At 35.3% G+C, this 15,801-nt stretch overlaps 1 protein-coding gene across 6 annotated transcripts in view; it reads left to right on the plus strand.

Annotated features, from left to right (window-relative positions):
• IDE (insulin degrading enzyme) overlaps window positions 1–15,801 on the plus strand; it is a 62,895-nt gene that overhangs the window by 15,208 nt on the left and 31,886 nt on the right. For all 6 annotated transcript variants that reach the window (XM_026710581.2, XM_026710582.2, XM_026710580.2 and 3 more), the window contains 8 exons: window positions 754–961; window positions 2,964–3,133; window positions 7,067–7,189; window positions 8,459–8,571; window positions 8,797–8,959; window positions 11,093–11,185; window positions 12,459–12,550; window positions 14,416–14,496. In XM_026710581.2, the coding sequence (XP_026566366.1) occupies window positions 754–961; window positions 2,964–3,133; window positions 7,067–7,189; window positions 8,459–8,571; window positions 8,797–8,959; window positions 11,093–11,185; window positions 12,459–12,550; window positions 14,416–14,496 (1,043 nt within the window). The remainder of the gene's footprint in view (window positions 1–753; window positions 962–2,963; window positions 3,134–7,066; window positions 7,190–8,458; window positions 8,572–8,796; window positions 8,960–11,092; window positions 11,186–12,458; window positions 12,551–14,415; window positions 14,497–15,801) is intronic.

Consider the following 15,801-nt stretch of genomic DNA (forward strand, 5'->3'; position numbering starts at 1 on the left):
CTAACATTTCCCCCCCAAGAGTCAGTGGTTCAAATTAGAATTGATTTAGTCAGATTTGTATGTTTGCTGGGCACAGCCTGAAGATTTTCATGTTATTTTATAAACTTATATGAAGCAAAAGACCACCAAGAAATTAGATAAAAAATATAAGTAATCATAGGTTACAAGAAACAAAAAAGCAAGCAGGAAGAGAGTAAAATGGTAATAATAGAAATCGTAATGTAATAGTAGTGGATCCAGCAACTTCTAATTGTGTTTATTGTAGTGTAGAATTTGCTTATATTTTTCAAAAAGCTTGCAGAGAATGAAATAAACCACTAACCTAATAGCAATGTTTCTAAATATTTTCCTTTTATTTTTATGTAAAATAAAGTCTTGATTGACTTTCATGCACTTTAGTTAACATTTCTTTTTTCTTTGCAGTTTCAAATGCTTGCATAATATCTTCATCTTTAATTTGTTAATAGTATATATTACTATGACTTCAGTGGAGATTTACGTGGAACAATAGTCTGAAGAAATTGTGTAGTAGCTCATATAACTAGTATGACTTAGCTGCAGAGTAAATAAATCTACTTAATTTATTTCATATGTTGATCTTTTTTGAAGTAAATAAAGTTTCCTATACCACATTGATTTTTTACAACTCTATTTAAAAAAAGAATCAATCTAATTATAGAAGTTTGACAGTATTTCTTCAATAAAATGTAAACATTTATAATGGCTTGTTATATTTCTTTTTCTCTCCACAAGGATCGTTATCTGATCCCATTAATATTCCTGGATTAAGCCATTTTTGTGAACATATGTTATTTTTGGGAACTAAAAAATTCCCAAAAGAAAATGAGTACAGCCAATTTCTCAGTGAACATGGAGGGAGTTCAAATGCTTTTACCAGTGGCGAACACACCAACTACTATTTTGATGTCTCACATGAACACTTAGAAGGTGCTCTTGATAGGTAAGCATATCGTAATTATTCAGTGAGTATATTGTTGACCACTGTGTGATTTTTTTTTACTGTGAAGAAAAGTTCTATTTAATGTACTCTGTACTTCTAGTATAACCTTTATTAGGACAGTTGAAATTTTAAGTGAATATAGTTATAATTCTTTTTCATACAACTTGGAAAATATTGAATTTTGCAAAAGAAGAAAAAATATATGTATCCCAAGATAATATTGCAAGATCCAATCTGAGTCAATTATCAGGACCAAAGGTTTATTCTTCCAAGCTTTCGGGCATGTGCTGAAGCTCATCCGCATGAGGATGGGAGAATGGGCTCCAGCACAAGCCCTAAAACTTGGAAGAGTGAAATTTTGGTCCCAGTGACTGACTCAAATTGGATCTGGCAATATTAAATTTAGTGTTAACTTCAAGAAGCTCTCATATGGAAGTAGGAAGACATTTTTACTCAAGATTCTGTTCTATCACCAGGGAATTCTGTCCAGTTTAATTTTTATTGACTTTTGTTGGATTAAAAAAACCAACAGTGAATATTCCCAGGTTTGCTATTATATATATTTCAGTAGTTGCTTTCTGGTTTTTCAACTGGTCAGGTTTTATGCATCTTCTCATAGGATAGAAGCTACTTTGATTCTGACAACTGGGATTTACATTTTCAAATCTAAAAATTTAGAAATATTTGTTGTTGTTTTTTCATAATAAGCTTTGGGAAAATATTGATAGGAAACTAATATGTGCTTGCTAAATTCAACTGTGTATGTATGAAATCTATCATTAGATTTTATCAGGTAAATTAATGCAGAATGGATTACTCCATAATCCGCTGCATCCTTTTTATTTTCTTTACCAAGTTGCATAGTGAAATCTTTTTAAAACTTAACAATTTGTTCAGTTAATTTAATAAAGGGACAGCTTCTATGGAATTTGGATTATTTCTGTTTTTTTGAAGTAATCCTGAAATAATATTAAAATTATATTCAAAATGTTAAAAGTCTTTTTCCAGTTATTTAACATTCATATTTTATATATTAAATAACTGGAAAAAGACTGTTAATGTTTTGGATATCATAGTAAAATGTAAGATGTGATACATAAGCCCTCTGATATATAAAAATAGTTTTCCAGAAAGAATAAACTCAGCAGTGCTATAATGTGTAAGACTTGATGTCTGGGTTTAAATTTCCTTACTGCTTTATATAGCTGTGAACTTATTTCTGGTAGTCCTTGTTTAATGACCATTCGTTCAGTGACTGTTTGAAGTTGCAATGGTGTTGAATAAAGGAGCTTACAGCCAATCCTTGAAATTCCAGCTGTCACAGCATCCCTGTGGCCATAAGAGCAAAATTTGGGCCCACCCACATTTTTATCACATTTCTGTCGCCACTTGATTCTCATGGGGAAAGTGCTGTGGAAACGTCCCAAAGATTGTCAGATGAGAGCTACAGTTGGATAGGTGTGTGCTTCACCTGCCAATACTTTATTTTGTGTGCCAGCCAGGTCCTCTTTTGCGCATGGGCTGGGTTGTTCTTTTGGGCAATAGCCAGGGCTTCCTTTTGTGAAAGAAGGACCTCGTTGGTACACAGAAGGACAGTCTTTTCAGGGTGGCACAGCTGGGGCCATCTTTCACACAGGCCCTTTTTTGTATGCCACCCAGGTTCTTCTTTCAATAAATGTATGCTGGGATGTTCCATATGGGTTGCAAATGCCCATCCCATTCTAACCTCACTTAAATTCTTAAATTGATAATAATTGGTGTTCCATATGAAGCAATTGCTTGAGGGTCATTCTGTGATTTCCAGCTGCAGCGGTCCAGTTGGGTAAATTAATAGAGACATAAGCAGAGGTAAAAATCAAGGATGAACTAAAGTTATCCATCCTGAACTAAAATCTAAAGCGGTGTTCTATACTCCTATACTTATATTTATTATTTTAAACTTCAAAAATGTTATTGTATTTCAGTAAATTAATATGGAAAATATGGGACTTCCTTTGTATAGGTTTGCCCAATTTTTCTTGTGCCCTCTCTTTGATGAAAGCTGCAAAGATAGAGAAGTAAATGCTGTTGACTCTGAGCATGAGAAGAATTTAATGAATGATTCATGGAGACTATTTCAGCTAGAAAAGGCTACTGGAAATCCTAATCATCCATTTAGCAAATTTGGGACAGGTAATTAAGAATGCAATTTTACATTATTTGGTTTATTTGGCCATGAGGATATGATTCCTCATAGTTCAGTTACATTCAGTTATCATGCAAATTAAAATATATGACATATGTTGTAGAATCTTATTGATGATGCAGCTTTTATATTTATGGTAATTAAATTTCCTTGATTGAACAATGGAACTGACTTGTCAGAATAGAGCTGGAAGGGACCTTTGAGGTCTTCTAGTCTAACCCTCTGCTCAAATAGGAGACCCTACACCATTTTAGACAAGTGGCTGTCCGGTCTCTTCTTAAAAACCTTCAGGGATGAAGCACCCACAACTTCTGAAGGCGAGCTATTTCACTGGTTAATTGTCCTCACTATTAGGAAGTTTCAAGGAGGAAGTTGCTTCTCTCCTTGATTAGTTTCCATCCATTTTTTTCTTGTTTGCCTTCTGCTGCTGGAAAATAAGTTGACTCCTTCTTCTTTGTGGCAGCTCCTAAAATCCTGGAATACTGCTATCATATCACCCCTAGTCCTTCGTTTCTCTAGACTAGCCATACAGAACTTCTGCAACCATTCTTCATATGTTTCAGTCTCTAGGCCTTTAAACGTCTTAGTTGCTCTTCTCTGCCCTTTTCCCAAAATCTCAACATCTTTTTTATAATGTAGTGACCAAAACTGGATGCAGCATTCTAGCCATAGTCTTGTGAGCTTTTCTGGATGTTTGCTATTCCTGCCAGCTTAGTCATCTGCAAATTTGATGAGTTCCTTTTCTATTCCCTCATCTAAGTCATTTATGAAGATATTGAAGAGTACCGGGCCTGAGGTAGAGCCTTGTGGTAACCCGCTGCTTACTACCCTCCATGTAGATGTAGTACCATTAAACACTACTGATTGAGTATGGTTTGTCAGCCAGTTATAAATCCATCTGGTGGTGATGTCTATTCCACATTTTTCTCACTTACCAAGAAGTAGGTAGTGGTCTACTTTGTCGAATGCCTTACTGATATCTAAGTATATTCTGTCCACAGCAGTTTGAGGTCTACTGATTTAGTCACTTTGTCAAATGAAATAAAATTGGTTTGGCATGATGTTTTTAACAAACCAATGCTGGCTATATTCAAGATCAGACAGGTATTTTCTTACCATTTTCTTGCTGATTCACTGACAATGGAAGTAAGAAAAAAAGGAAGGGAGTGAGAAATGGAAGAAATATCTAGCTATAAGTAATTTTAATAAAATTCAGTAAGTATTATCTTGGCCATCTATTCATCAGCATTATTTATTATATCAGGACAAGTTAAACCATCAAATTCAAAGGATCTAAACCAGGGGTATCAAACTCGCGGCCCACAGGCCAGATGCATCACACTCGGTTTAGCAAATGAGAAAAAAGCCCCGATATGTCGCGTGACGCCAGCGTGACGGTGCAAGTTTGACACCCCTGATCTAAACCATAGTCTAAGTTTATGATACGCATCCTCTGCCATCCTGTCTTGGGTGTGTAGATTCTGGTGGGAATAAGGTTAGGGATTCATAGGTTATGACTAACATCTTGAATTGGCTCTGAAAACAAACTGGCAATCAGGGTAGTGACCCAAATACTAGTGTGATGTGATAACATTGGGCTGTTCTCATTAACAAGTAGGCAACTGCATTCTGTACCAGTTGCAGTTTCCAGATAGTCTTCCACTACAGCCCCTTATATTACCATAGCTAAACATGAAGTGAGAAGGGCATGAGTGACTTGCTTTTAGTGGTTGTTCCAATAATAGATTTAATTGGGACATTAGCCAAAATTAAGTAAAAGTTCTCTTGGGTATGGCTTCCACATGCTCTTTTGGTAGGAACTGTTAATTTAGGAGTCCTCCAAAGTTATAGATGAGCTCCTTCTGGGGAGTATGACTCTCTTCTAGACTTAACTTAAGGTTGGTACTGTTTTGGAGTCAAGTAAGTCAATTGCCACTGTATCCTTCTTGGGTTAAGTCATCCTGTTTTTCCACATCCAGCCCTTGTAATCTTCAGATACCAGGTCAAGACCTATACTGCCCTCATTCAGTGTTATTGGCTAAAAGTTCATTTTTGTTGCTATTTGGAAAACTCTTTTAAGTTTTTTTTTTTAATGTTTGAATTTTCAAAAGCAAAGCAATGCTAGATACCTGTATTGCAGGTCATTATATTGTTATTATAATAATAGTCTGTAATCAAAGTGTGATGAGTTAGTTACGTTTATTCATACTTGAATATAATTACAATCGTTCATAAACAAAGATAATTGTTTTATATTTCTGTGTTCTCATTAATTTAGAAATTGTCTTCATATTATTTGCTTTCTTGTTTCTTGTTTTAACTTTACCATTATTATAGAATATCATCTGGGAGTGACAGCTTTATTTTGTATAGTACTGTAGTAATGTTTAAGACAACGTGTTAGAAATAGACATTATAGCCTTGGTTTCTCCTTTTCACTACCAGAAAATTGTAGAAATATTACAGAGTTTCACATTTAGACAATATATGTTTTTAATCTAAATTCTAGAAATAGTTCTCCCTGCATTAATACAGAAGAAGGTTAAAGTAATCATTGCTCAAAAATAAGAGAGTGAGCTGCAAGGATAGCCCACCACAGTTTATTCCCCAACTGTCCTTCTCCAGTCATTGCCTTCCGTTTCATCCTAGGTTGTGTTGGGCTACCTGCCCCAATCAGAAGGGACCTTCCCATGGAGGATCATGAAAAAGCAAAGAGTTTTTCTCTCTTTTTTCATTTTACATTCATTAATTAAAAACTACTGCACAATGTTAAGATTTTTTAAGTGAAGATTTTTCTAGCAATAGTGGACTTTTTCCTGACAAACTACATGACATCGGCAACAGTTGTTCCAGTTTACCCTTCTGGTCTAGCAGACAGAAATAAAAATAGAAACTGTAGTGTTTTCAGGGTTTTTTTTCCTTCTCACCATACATTGGGAACAAAGCTGAAGAATGGATCCAGATAAATACTGATTCTAAAGCAGACTCGATTTTCAGTGGGTTGCAACATAGGAGACAAGCAGGTTATGAAAGCAATGCAGAAGAACCCTTAATTTTAACCTTCGCTATTCCTTGACCAAGAGACTATAGTGCATAGGATTGGGAAGGAATTTCACTTAGTTGGCTTAAGAAAAGACTGATTAATAATAACAAAGTTTTCTTAAGATATCCCCATATCTAGGAATTTGGGGAGCCCTATCCATTTTTTTAAAGTTATGTGGCTTTGTCCAGATGGTCCTATTTCTTTAAGTGTTTTTTTTAATAGCCTAAACCATTCAGAGTGCTTTTAGAGTCAGGCAGCATCAAAATCCAATAAATAAGTATTGAAATTATCAAATTATAGATAACAGATTTTCTCAATACATTAGGAAGCATAGCTGAACGATAGGTTCACAGTTCATATACCCTGAGAAATATGCTTAACAAACTAGGGTTTGCCTGCGTAAAAAGAAATCATTAGCCAATTTCTTCTTTTTTGCTTTAATAAACCATGTTTTTTTTTTAATCAGGAAGACTGATTGATAAGTGCATAATATTTTTTGTTCCATCTCAGTTAGAGGATGCTAATTAATGACCTCTACGGGTAATGTAGAGATCACTGCAAGACCTTATTTTTGGTTGGTGAAAAATTCAGTTCTACATTTCGAGTTGCAAATTATTTTTCTCAATTCATATTACATACATTTAATGCATCTAACAGAACTGCCACGATCTTTTGGGAAACATGCATTAGGAGCTCCATGCCTATTGACCACAAGATACCCAGGAGTTTTCCCCAAGCTCATGGGATGATCTGATGAGTTGAAAAGTATATTCATCAACTTCCCATATGATTGTTGCAGTTTATGAGAATACATGCTTCTTTCCCTGCTATATCTTTTTTTCTCTAACACATTCTTTATTTTACTCTTGCTTTATAGGGAACAAGTACACTTTGGAAACTAGACCAAACCAAGAAGGAATAGATGTAAGGCAAGAGCTTTTGAAGTTTCACTCCACTTACTATTCATCAAATTTAATGGCTGTTTGTGTTTTAGGACGGGGTAAGAATGGCAAGCATTGAGAGAATTATTTTGAAGTATTTAAATGTTATTAATATTTTATATAATAATAAATCATTTAGGAAATTAAACAAAAGCAAGCTTCATGTTCAGGAGTAAAAATCACATTCCGGGTTATAGCACATAAAAATATTAGAACATAGATACAAAGCACTTGGTATTATTTTGCAGATTTATTCTTTTCTGCCTTCTGTGGCTATTAGCATCACTGCTCTTTCTCTAAATTCATGTGATATCACAGTTTTTAAAAAAATCATTTTACCGTATGATTATAAACCAAGATTCATTTTAATGTTTCAATATAGCAATGTTTATATGAGATTATTATCACTGTATTATTTAGGTAGCTTAAAGTATCAAAAATAGGGAAAGGAAAGAAACAATTCTGTCATTATTAAGTAAAATTTAGAATATCAATATTATAAGCGCATTCGGTTTTTCATTTGAATATATTAAAATATATTTTATATATTAATCAAGAACCACTGCACTCACATCAAAGTATTGTTAATGTGGTAATAGTTTTAATCTACAGTAATAGTTTTAATCTAAAATAATTTAAACTAATTTAAATTTCTATTGTATTGCTATATTATTGATATAAATTAATAAAAGGGAAAAAGATAGGCAAATCAAATTTAACAAAGATAAAATATCTGCAAAGTAAAAAAAAGGATAATAATAATAACAACTATTACTATTGGTTTCTCATTTGTTTGCAATATTTGTAGACATTCAGACCCCTTTAAAACTGAAACTATACGTGGTTATGATCACCATGCTCTGCAGTGTGTTTGCAAGTTTGGCCTCCATTTTGTCATACAATATTTTGTTCGTTCTGTCTCTGTATCATACTAAGAATTTGTATATGTACTCTTAATAGGTGGTCTTCGTGTTACATGAGCGTTTTAAATTGGGGGCGGTTTCCCTTAACATCCCTCCTTTCTTGAGATCTGATTTTATTTATATTATGTAGTGTAAAATACACTGACTGAATTCTGGATACAGAATTTCTGCAATGAAAAATATGTACTCTTAAGTTTTTAAATGTGTGGTTAAAAGAGAGGTTAAGAAGTCTATAAATGATCTTATTTTGTATATTTTTCCAATAAGGTATCTTCCAATGTATAAGAGCTACATTATCAGAATTCCCAATAGCTAGAATTCTGGAAATTAAAATCCAACACACTTAAAGGGCGTGGAATAAGTGATGCTGCTGTTAATCATTAGTGATTTCATTCTTTTTTACAGAAACTTTAGATGAGCTAACCAAACTGGTGGTGAAGTTATTTTCTGAAGTAAAGAATAAAAATGTTCCAATACCGGAATTCCCTGAGCATCCCTTCCAGGAAGAACATCTCCGAGTGGGTTACATTCAAAATTACACTTTTGTTAAACGATAGATGTAACAAGATAGTACTGGATATTTTCTGAAAAGTGGAGATTGTTATGTGCAAGTTCAACCATCTGTTTCCTGAAATTATAGGAAGTGTTCCTAAAGTTGATAGTTATAACCTTTATCTTACAAGGATAAAAAGTTTTAAATAAGGCTTTCCTGTTTTCTTTCTTTCTTTTTTTTAATTTTACAGCAACTTTACAAGGTGGTACCTATTAAAGATTTTAGAAATCTTTATGTCACATTTCCAATACCAGATCTTCAGAAGTACTACAAATCAAACCCTGGCCACTATCTTGGTCATCTTATTGGGCACGAAGGTCCAGGAAGTCTTTTATCAGAACTGAAAGCTAAAGGTAAGGTAATTCAACGTAAGCTGATATGCTACTTGCATTAAACTTCTTGTTGTGGAAATGCTTCTGCAGATTGCCTTCATGATCTAAACACAATTTATCGCTCTTGCCCTAGGGTAGGGTCTATGATTTGAGAAGAGTTAACAGATGTCTAGTGGCAGGGGTGGGATTCTACCGGTTCAGACAGGTTCGGGCGAACCGGATGTTAAAGTTATATCTGGTTTGCTGAACCAGTATTTCAACCGACTGTCTGGCCCTGCCCACCCCACCCCTCCCCTCCCAGGAGTCTCCACACGATGCAGGTAAGTGCAGGGCCCGCGTGGAGGCTCTGGGAGGGGAAAAATGGGCCTTCTAGAAGTCCGGAAACGGGCCTCTTTCTAGCTTCCGGAGAGCCTTCAGAGCCCGGGGGAGGCCATTTTCGCCCTCCCAGAGGCCCAGGGTGGCCTCCAGATCCTTGACAAGGTGAAAAATGGCCCTCCTGGAAGCACCAGAAGTCTGGAAACTGACCTGTTTCTGGCTTCTGGTGGTCCTCCAGAGCCCAGGGGAGGCTGTTTTGCCCTCTCAGAAGCCCGGGGGAGGCCTCCGGACTCTTGGGAGAGCAAAAGCAGCCCTCCCAGAAGTACTGGGAGTCTGGAAACAGGCCTGTTTCTGGCTTCCAGTGGGCCTCCAGACCATTCGCAACATGGATTTTCAGTTATTTATTTTTAAAGAATGTTCCTAGTAACTGTTATTTCTTCCCGTGCACGTGAACGCGCGCGTGCGTGCGCACACACGTACATCAGGACTGCATTGTCCTAGGTAACAAGAGGAAAGCCAACAATTTTGTGTTAAAGTATAGTCAGAAGGATAGACTTTTGGTTTAAATTTTCTCAGCTGGACAAATTCCCTATAAAATTTTTATGCAGGTGTAGGACAAATATGGGAACCCACAGATGGTTGTTTAAAAAAAGGTATTGGTAAACAAGCTGTTTTCACTCACTGTTAAGAATTTATTCTTGGAGACTTAGGTTCTTTGAAGTCATCCTTTACTGTGTTATAAGACATAATTATATATATCATTTCATCTATATCAAATGAAAAATTTATGCATTTATGGAGTGATTATTATTGCATATCACGCAACCATACATGTATAACATAGCTAAGTGTGTCTATACCTAATGAAAACTTTTTGTGTATTTTTTAAAATGGCAAAAGGTAGGAAAAATGGTAATAAATTATTTTGCAATATTTTAATTTAAAGTAATCCACAAAGTATTGTGAAAGCAATTGGGTTTTTTTTTTTTTTTTTTTGGAAATGCAGTGGTTCAAAAAAATAAATGAAGATGTGAAAAGGTGACAAGCTTGTCCCAGGTCAGGCAAATGCTGATTCTCTAAAACCCATGAACACGATAGAAGTCTGTTAAACTAATTACAATTAGACTTATATATTGCTCCATAGTGTTCTACAGCACTCTTGGAGCAGTTTACAAATGTCAGCATATTGCCCCCAACAATTGACCCCATCCAATTTCAGAAGGATGAGTGGTTGATGCTTCTGCTTCAAATTAAAAGAAAAGCTTGTCAAAATTTCATGCAGCAAAATTTTTACGCTTTGATTCCCTCCAATTTTCTTTTGATATATTAGTAGAAGACTAAACACAATATAGAGCTTCCTGAATTACACTACAAACAAGCTGATTTCTTCTGTTTTCACTTATTGCCTTGTTTTTCTTAAACAAGTTTTATTTGTGAAATAGTTAAAAACATTTTAAAGCATATTAAATCAAATTTCTATTTGTCTAAATGTGATGGACATTTTAACTCTACATATGCCAAAGGAATACTGTACATAATATATATTAAAAACTAAGTGTCTTAATGCTCATGTTTGGATTTGCCTTGTCTTGACTTCAAAACATAAGTTTCATATTCAAAATTGCTGGTGTCATTGTAGAAGTGTTATGGGTACAAAATTTCTGGAAATTCATTACTCCTAATGGTCACATTTTATCAGTTCCATTGATGATATTCCATTGTAATATGTGAAGGCTATTAACCAAAAATGTATATATTGTCAGTGTTTGCTTAAAAAATAATATAACTTTTTTAAAAATTCAAACAATGTTGTATATATATGATATGCTTTTATCATAGGCTGGGTAAGCACGCTGGTTGGTGGACAAAAAGAAGGTGCTCGAGGCTTCATGTTTTTTATTATTAATGTTGATCTTACTGAAGAAGGACTGTGTAAGTGGATCCCTTCAAATCATTTTGCTATGTTAGGGCTTAAATATCATTTAAATGTCATTTCTCTTATAAGACCTTCTGTATATCCCACTCTGAAAAATATCCTGTAGTGTAGTAAAATGTAAACATTTAATTGGCTTTAATCACATGCAGTTTCATAGAGACAGGTACTCCTTGACTTATAACCATTCATTTAGTGACTGTTTAAAGTTAATTGACAGCAATGAAATCTGTGACATGACTGGTTTTCACATTCACAACCATTGTATCATCCCCATGGTTACATAATCAGAATTTTGGTGCTTGGCAACTGGCATGTATTTATGACAGTTGCTCTGTCCCAAGTTCTTGTGATCACCATTTGTTACCTTTCCAGATGGCTTCCGACAAGCAAAATCAATGGAGGAAACCAGATTCACTTAATGACTTTGATTCACTTAACAATTGCAATGATTCAATTATTAACAACTGTGGCATATAGGTCATAAAATGGGGCAACATTCACCCTACAGCTGTCTTCCTTAACAATTAAAATTTGGGGCTCAGTTGTGGTTGTAAGTTGTGGACTATCTGTACTATAGCAAGAAGGATTTTCTTATTTTTCAAAATGCTGCTAACAGTTCTAGGTGCTTTTTCCTGATCTTACAAATGTGATAATTCCTCATGTTCTAAATCAGTAGTATCCAAATCTGGCAACCTTAAGACCTTTGGACTTCAACTCCCAGAATGACCTAGCCAGCCATTCAGTTTTGGGAGTTGAAGTCCACAAGTCTTAAAGTTGCCAAGATTGGACACCCCTGTTTTAAATACTGTTGGCAGTTAGAAAGAAAAAACAGCTCCCGATAATCAAATTGGTTTGAAAACTACCTGAAGCTATGCATGCATGCATACACCCAACACCTCCTTTCCCTGGCCTTCCTGAGCTTGTGCTATACTACAGTAGGCACATAAACTGCACCAGGCCTCCCATTGCCTCCCCAATCCCACTGCTGCGCACCTGTCCTCCGTACCTGGACTCTTTCCACTTGCCAGACTCTCTCTCTACTTGCACCTGAGGTTATGTCAACTGCCAAGATTGCCATCACTAAGTGATGCAATCATGCAATATTGCATTTTCCAGCTGCATTATTTTACAATGGGAATTCTGGTTCTAGTTGTGGTTGTAAGTTGTGGATTGCCTGTATAGTAATACGGCAGTTGGAATCCTAGAACTTTGGTGCCACTTTTGCTTTGACCTAACAAAACTAAAAATCTGCATTTTTTTCTTGTACAGTACATGTGGAAGATATTATTTTGCATATGTTTCAATATATTCAAAAATTACGCACAGAAGGACCTCAAGAATGGGTTTTTCAAGAATGTAAGGTAAGATATCTTTACCAAATTATTTTCTATTGGCTTAAGGAGAATAATAAAAGTCTATCATTTGAGCAGGTACCTTAAATATTCTGGTTTGGTATTTCATGTTAGTGAATCTTAGAAAACCTATCATGAATGGAATATTAAGCAAGTAGCATCAAAATCTACAAGGGCAATTAAAAGTTTTTTTTTATTCCCAAAGAGGTGAATTGATATGTCACATCCAGTACTAAAGCTGTTTGAAGCTAAAACATTAGGCCAAATATTCTATACAGCTCAGAGGGCCTATATATGAAGAAAAAGACATTTAGAGACAATATTTTTGTGGCACCGTGGGGTATCCCCAAGATAGTATCAGGCTTGAGTTTGTCAAAAATTGAACTGGAGCATGGAGAGTATTGGTGACATACTGGTTAAAGATCAGGGTTTTTTTCACACAGTGTCGCTACAGCTAATCTTTATTAACAATTACATTTCACTGAGAACAAAAGCAATAGAACAAAAATTTAAGAACATCTGGAATGCCTCTAGATTCCTTACAAATTCAGACAATGTTCAGATTAAAAAAAATGGTAATACAAAAGTTGAATGGCATAGAGTGTCATTCCAAACTCAGTTCCCTCTCTTGAGCCCTGAAAGCAACCCAGGCATGGGAATCTTCAAATACCTTCCTCTAGCTTGAGGAAGGATCTTTTCAGGGCCAACAACAGCCTTGAGAGCTTCCCATCCACATCATTGTGATCAATGCCAACTTTCCTGTCTCAGCACTTTTGGCTGATCATTCCAGGGAAATTGATCAGTCTAACATGTCTTTTACTATTGCAACTGTTACTGTATAAGGATCTTCAATAGGGCATTATAGTTTCCGCTTGTATTACATTTCCCTGGTAGAACAAATATATACGCTCTTTTTACTTTTAGCCTCAAATCTTGAAGCCACTGTCTGATAACTACACTTATTGTGGCAGCAGTTAAAACAAAGCAATAGTTAACATCAAACTATATGTTGTCCAAGAATACTATTTTTGTCAATAAGGATTGTCACAGATCTGGTAGAGATCACAGCCAGGGCAAAAAATGTTTTTACTGAATAACTATTACTATTATCTAAAAATACTCATATATCCAGAAAAAGAATTCCTTTGTGAAAAACTGAGCTTAGTAAGTATAACCTATGCAAATATATAGCAAACTACTGAATTCAGTGGTGGTTACCCATACATTAGTTTGGATATTCCTATAAACATAGTCTGAATGAATGAACCTCTCATATATAGAAATAACTATTTTGAAACATTTTCCCAAGTAGTATTTATGTAGGTAACTGTTCTGTATTAATTAAACTAATACAGCCTTCTTCAACCTAAATGCCTTCCAGCTGTTTGGATTTAAAATCCAATAATTTTTAGCAATGGCCATAGTTCTCAGAAGTGTCCAGAATTGCAGAAGACAAAAATAATAATGAAATAACATTTTTCAAGAAAAATGTATTGATATAAATATACATATAGTTTATCAAACTGCTAATGATCCTATTTTAATTCTGAAAAATAGTACATTTTTAGGTGATTCAGAGAATTGGCTCCATGTATTCATTTCATCTTTAAAATAACTTGCACATCAAACCTTGTATTCATTTATCATTATTATTGTTGAGATGTTTTCTTTGTATCCATATAATGCAAAGAATCATATTTTTATCCACTCTGGAACATTCATAATAACATAAGCAGTCTTCCAATTCCATTCATGTGATTAATGATGAACAATAAAAATCAAACTAAATCTATGTTAAGAAGAATTTTCTGTGATTTAAAATATTAAATCTGCATCTGCAAGAGTATTTTATCTTATTTTCTTTCTTTTGCTAGGATCTAAATGCTGTAGCATTTCGATTTAAAGATAAAGAAAGACCCCGAGGTTATACATCAAAACTTGCAGGGATGCTTCATGTAAGTTGCAACTTGTAGTAGAGCTATTATGTTGGTATATAGCTTAGAATGTTGTATTTAATATTGTATTGCTTCTTAATATTTCTGAGACTTTTGAGAAAAGTTATTGGTAACAATGGGACTTGTAAGCAAAGCTTTGCTTTTGTACCTCAAGTAGACAAAGGTTGCTACGATTGGCAGCAGGAGAAACAATAGGGCTGTGTGCTACTTTGAATGCTTATCCATCTCTCTGCAGGATTCAGGGCTCCAATAATAAAAGCAGGGTCAATGGACTGTGTGGAGTGTTGTATTTGGGTTCTCTGAGTGTATGTTTTGAAGTAGAGGTGAGAGAGAGGAAGAGCCAGTGGCAATTTCTGGTTCTTCACATGGCTTCAACCCTCTCTTTGTTCAGCTAAATGCAGGACTAAATCAGGGTTGCTACTATAAAGAGTGGTAGTTGTTGATGGTACAGTGACCAACGTCCTCATGTGGAGGACCATGAAATAAGATTGAGAGAACTGTCCTGCTTGTTGCTGAACAAATTTACAACATTCCTTTTCCAATCAGAAGTGATTTGATTTTACATGTTTACCTGCTTAATAAATAATTAGCATAATTTTACTGTGAACTAAAATATTTATTGCTTAAACAGTTTGATGCTAAAAGGTTACATTTTTTCATTATTGTTTGCATTACTTATTGAGTTTTTCCTTATTTTAGTACTTTCAATGTGAGTCTAATGCCTGAACATCTAACGTGCATGTAGGGCAGGGGTGGGATACCAGTTCGCACCTATTCACTAGATCCGGTTGTTAACATTCTAAGTAGTTCGGGTTGTTAGAAGAAATTACTGGCCTAATCCTGTAAGGAAGGCAGGAAGGAAACATTCTGGTGTTGCTTACAGAAACTGCCTCTCCATTAACCCTTATCACATTCTTGGCAGGACTAGACTTCCTGTTTCAGCTTCTCTGGGGGGGGGGGGTTCCCCTCCTTTGGTAGTACTTTGCTTGTGTGGAGTGACCATTCAAAGTTACAATGACACTAAAAAAAGTGACTTATGACCGTTTTTCATATTTATAACTGTTGCAGCATCCCCATGGTCACAAGAGGCCAGGCGAGGAGATGCGTGCCTCGATGTGAGTGATGTTGAGTTGACCACACCCAGCCAATCACATGACCACCAAGCCACGCCTACCCAGTCACATGACCACCAAGCCACACCCACCAACTAAGCCATGCTCACAGAACCAGTTGTTAAAAAATTTGAATCCCACCCCTGATGTAGGGTAACATTCTCCCAGCATCTTATTTGCAATCTTCTAAGCC

This window comes from Pseudonaja textilis, chromosome 4, assembly GCF_049901715.1.
Source record: "Pseudonaja textilis isolate UNSWEBS1 chromosome 4, rPseTex1.2, whole genome shotgun sequence".
Taxonomy (NCBI): domain Eukaryota; kingdom Metazoa; phylum Chordata; class Lepidosauria; order Squamata; family Elapidae; genus Pseudonaja; species Pseudonaja textilis.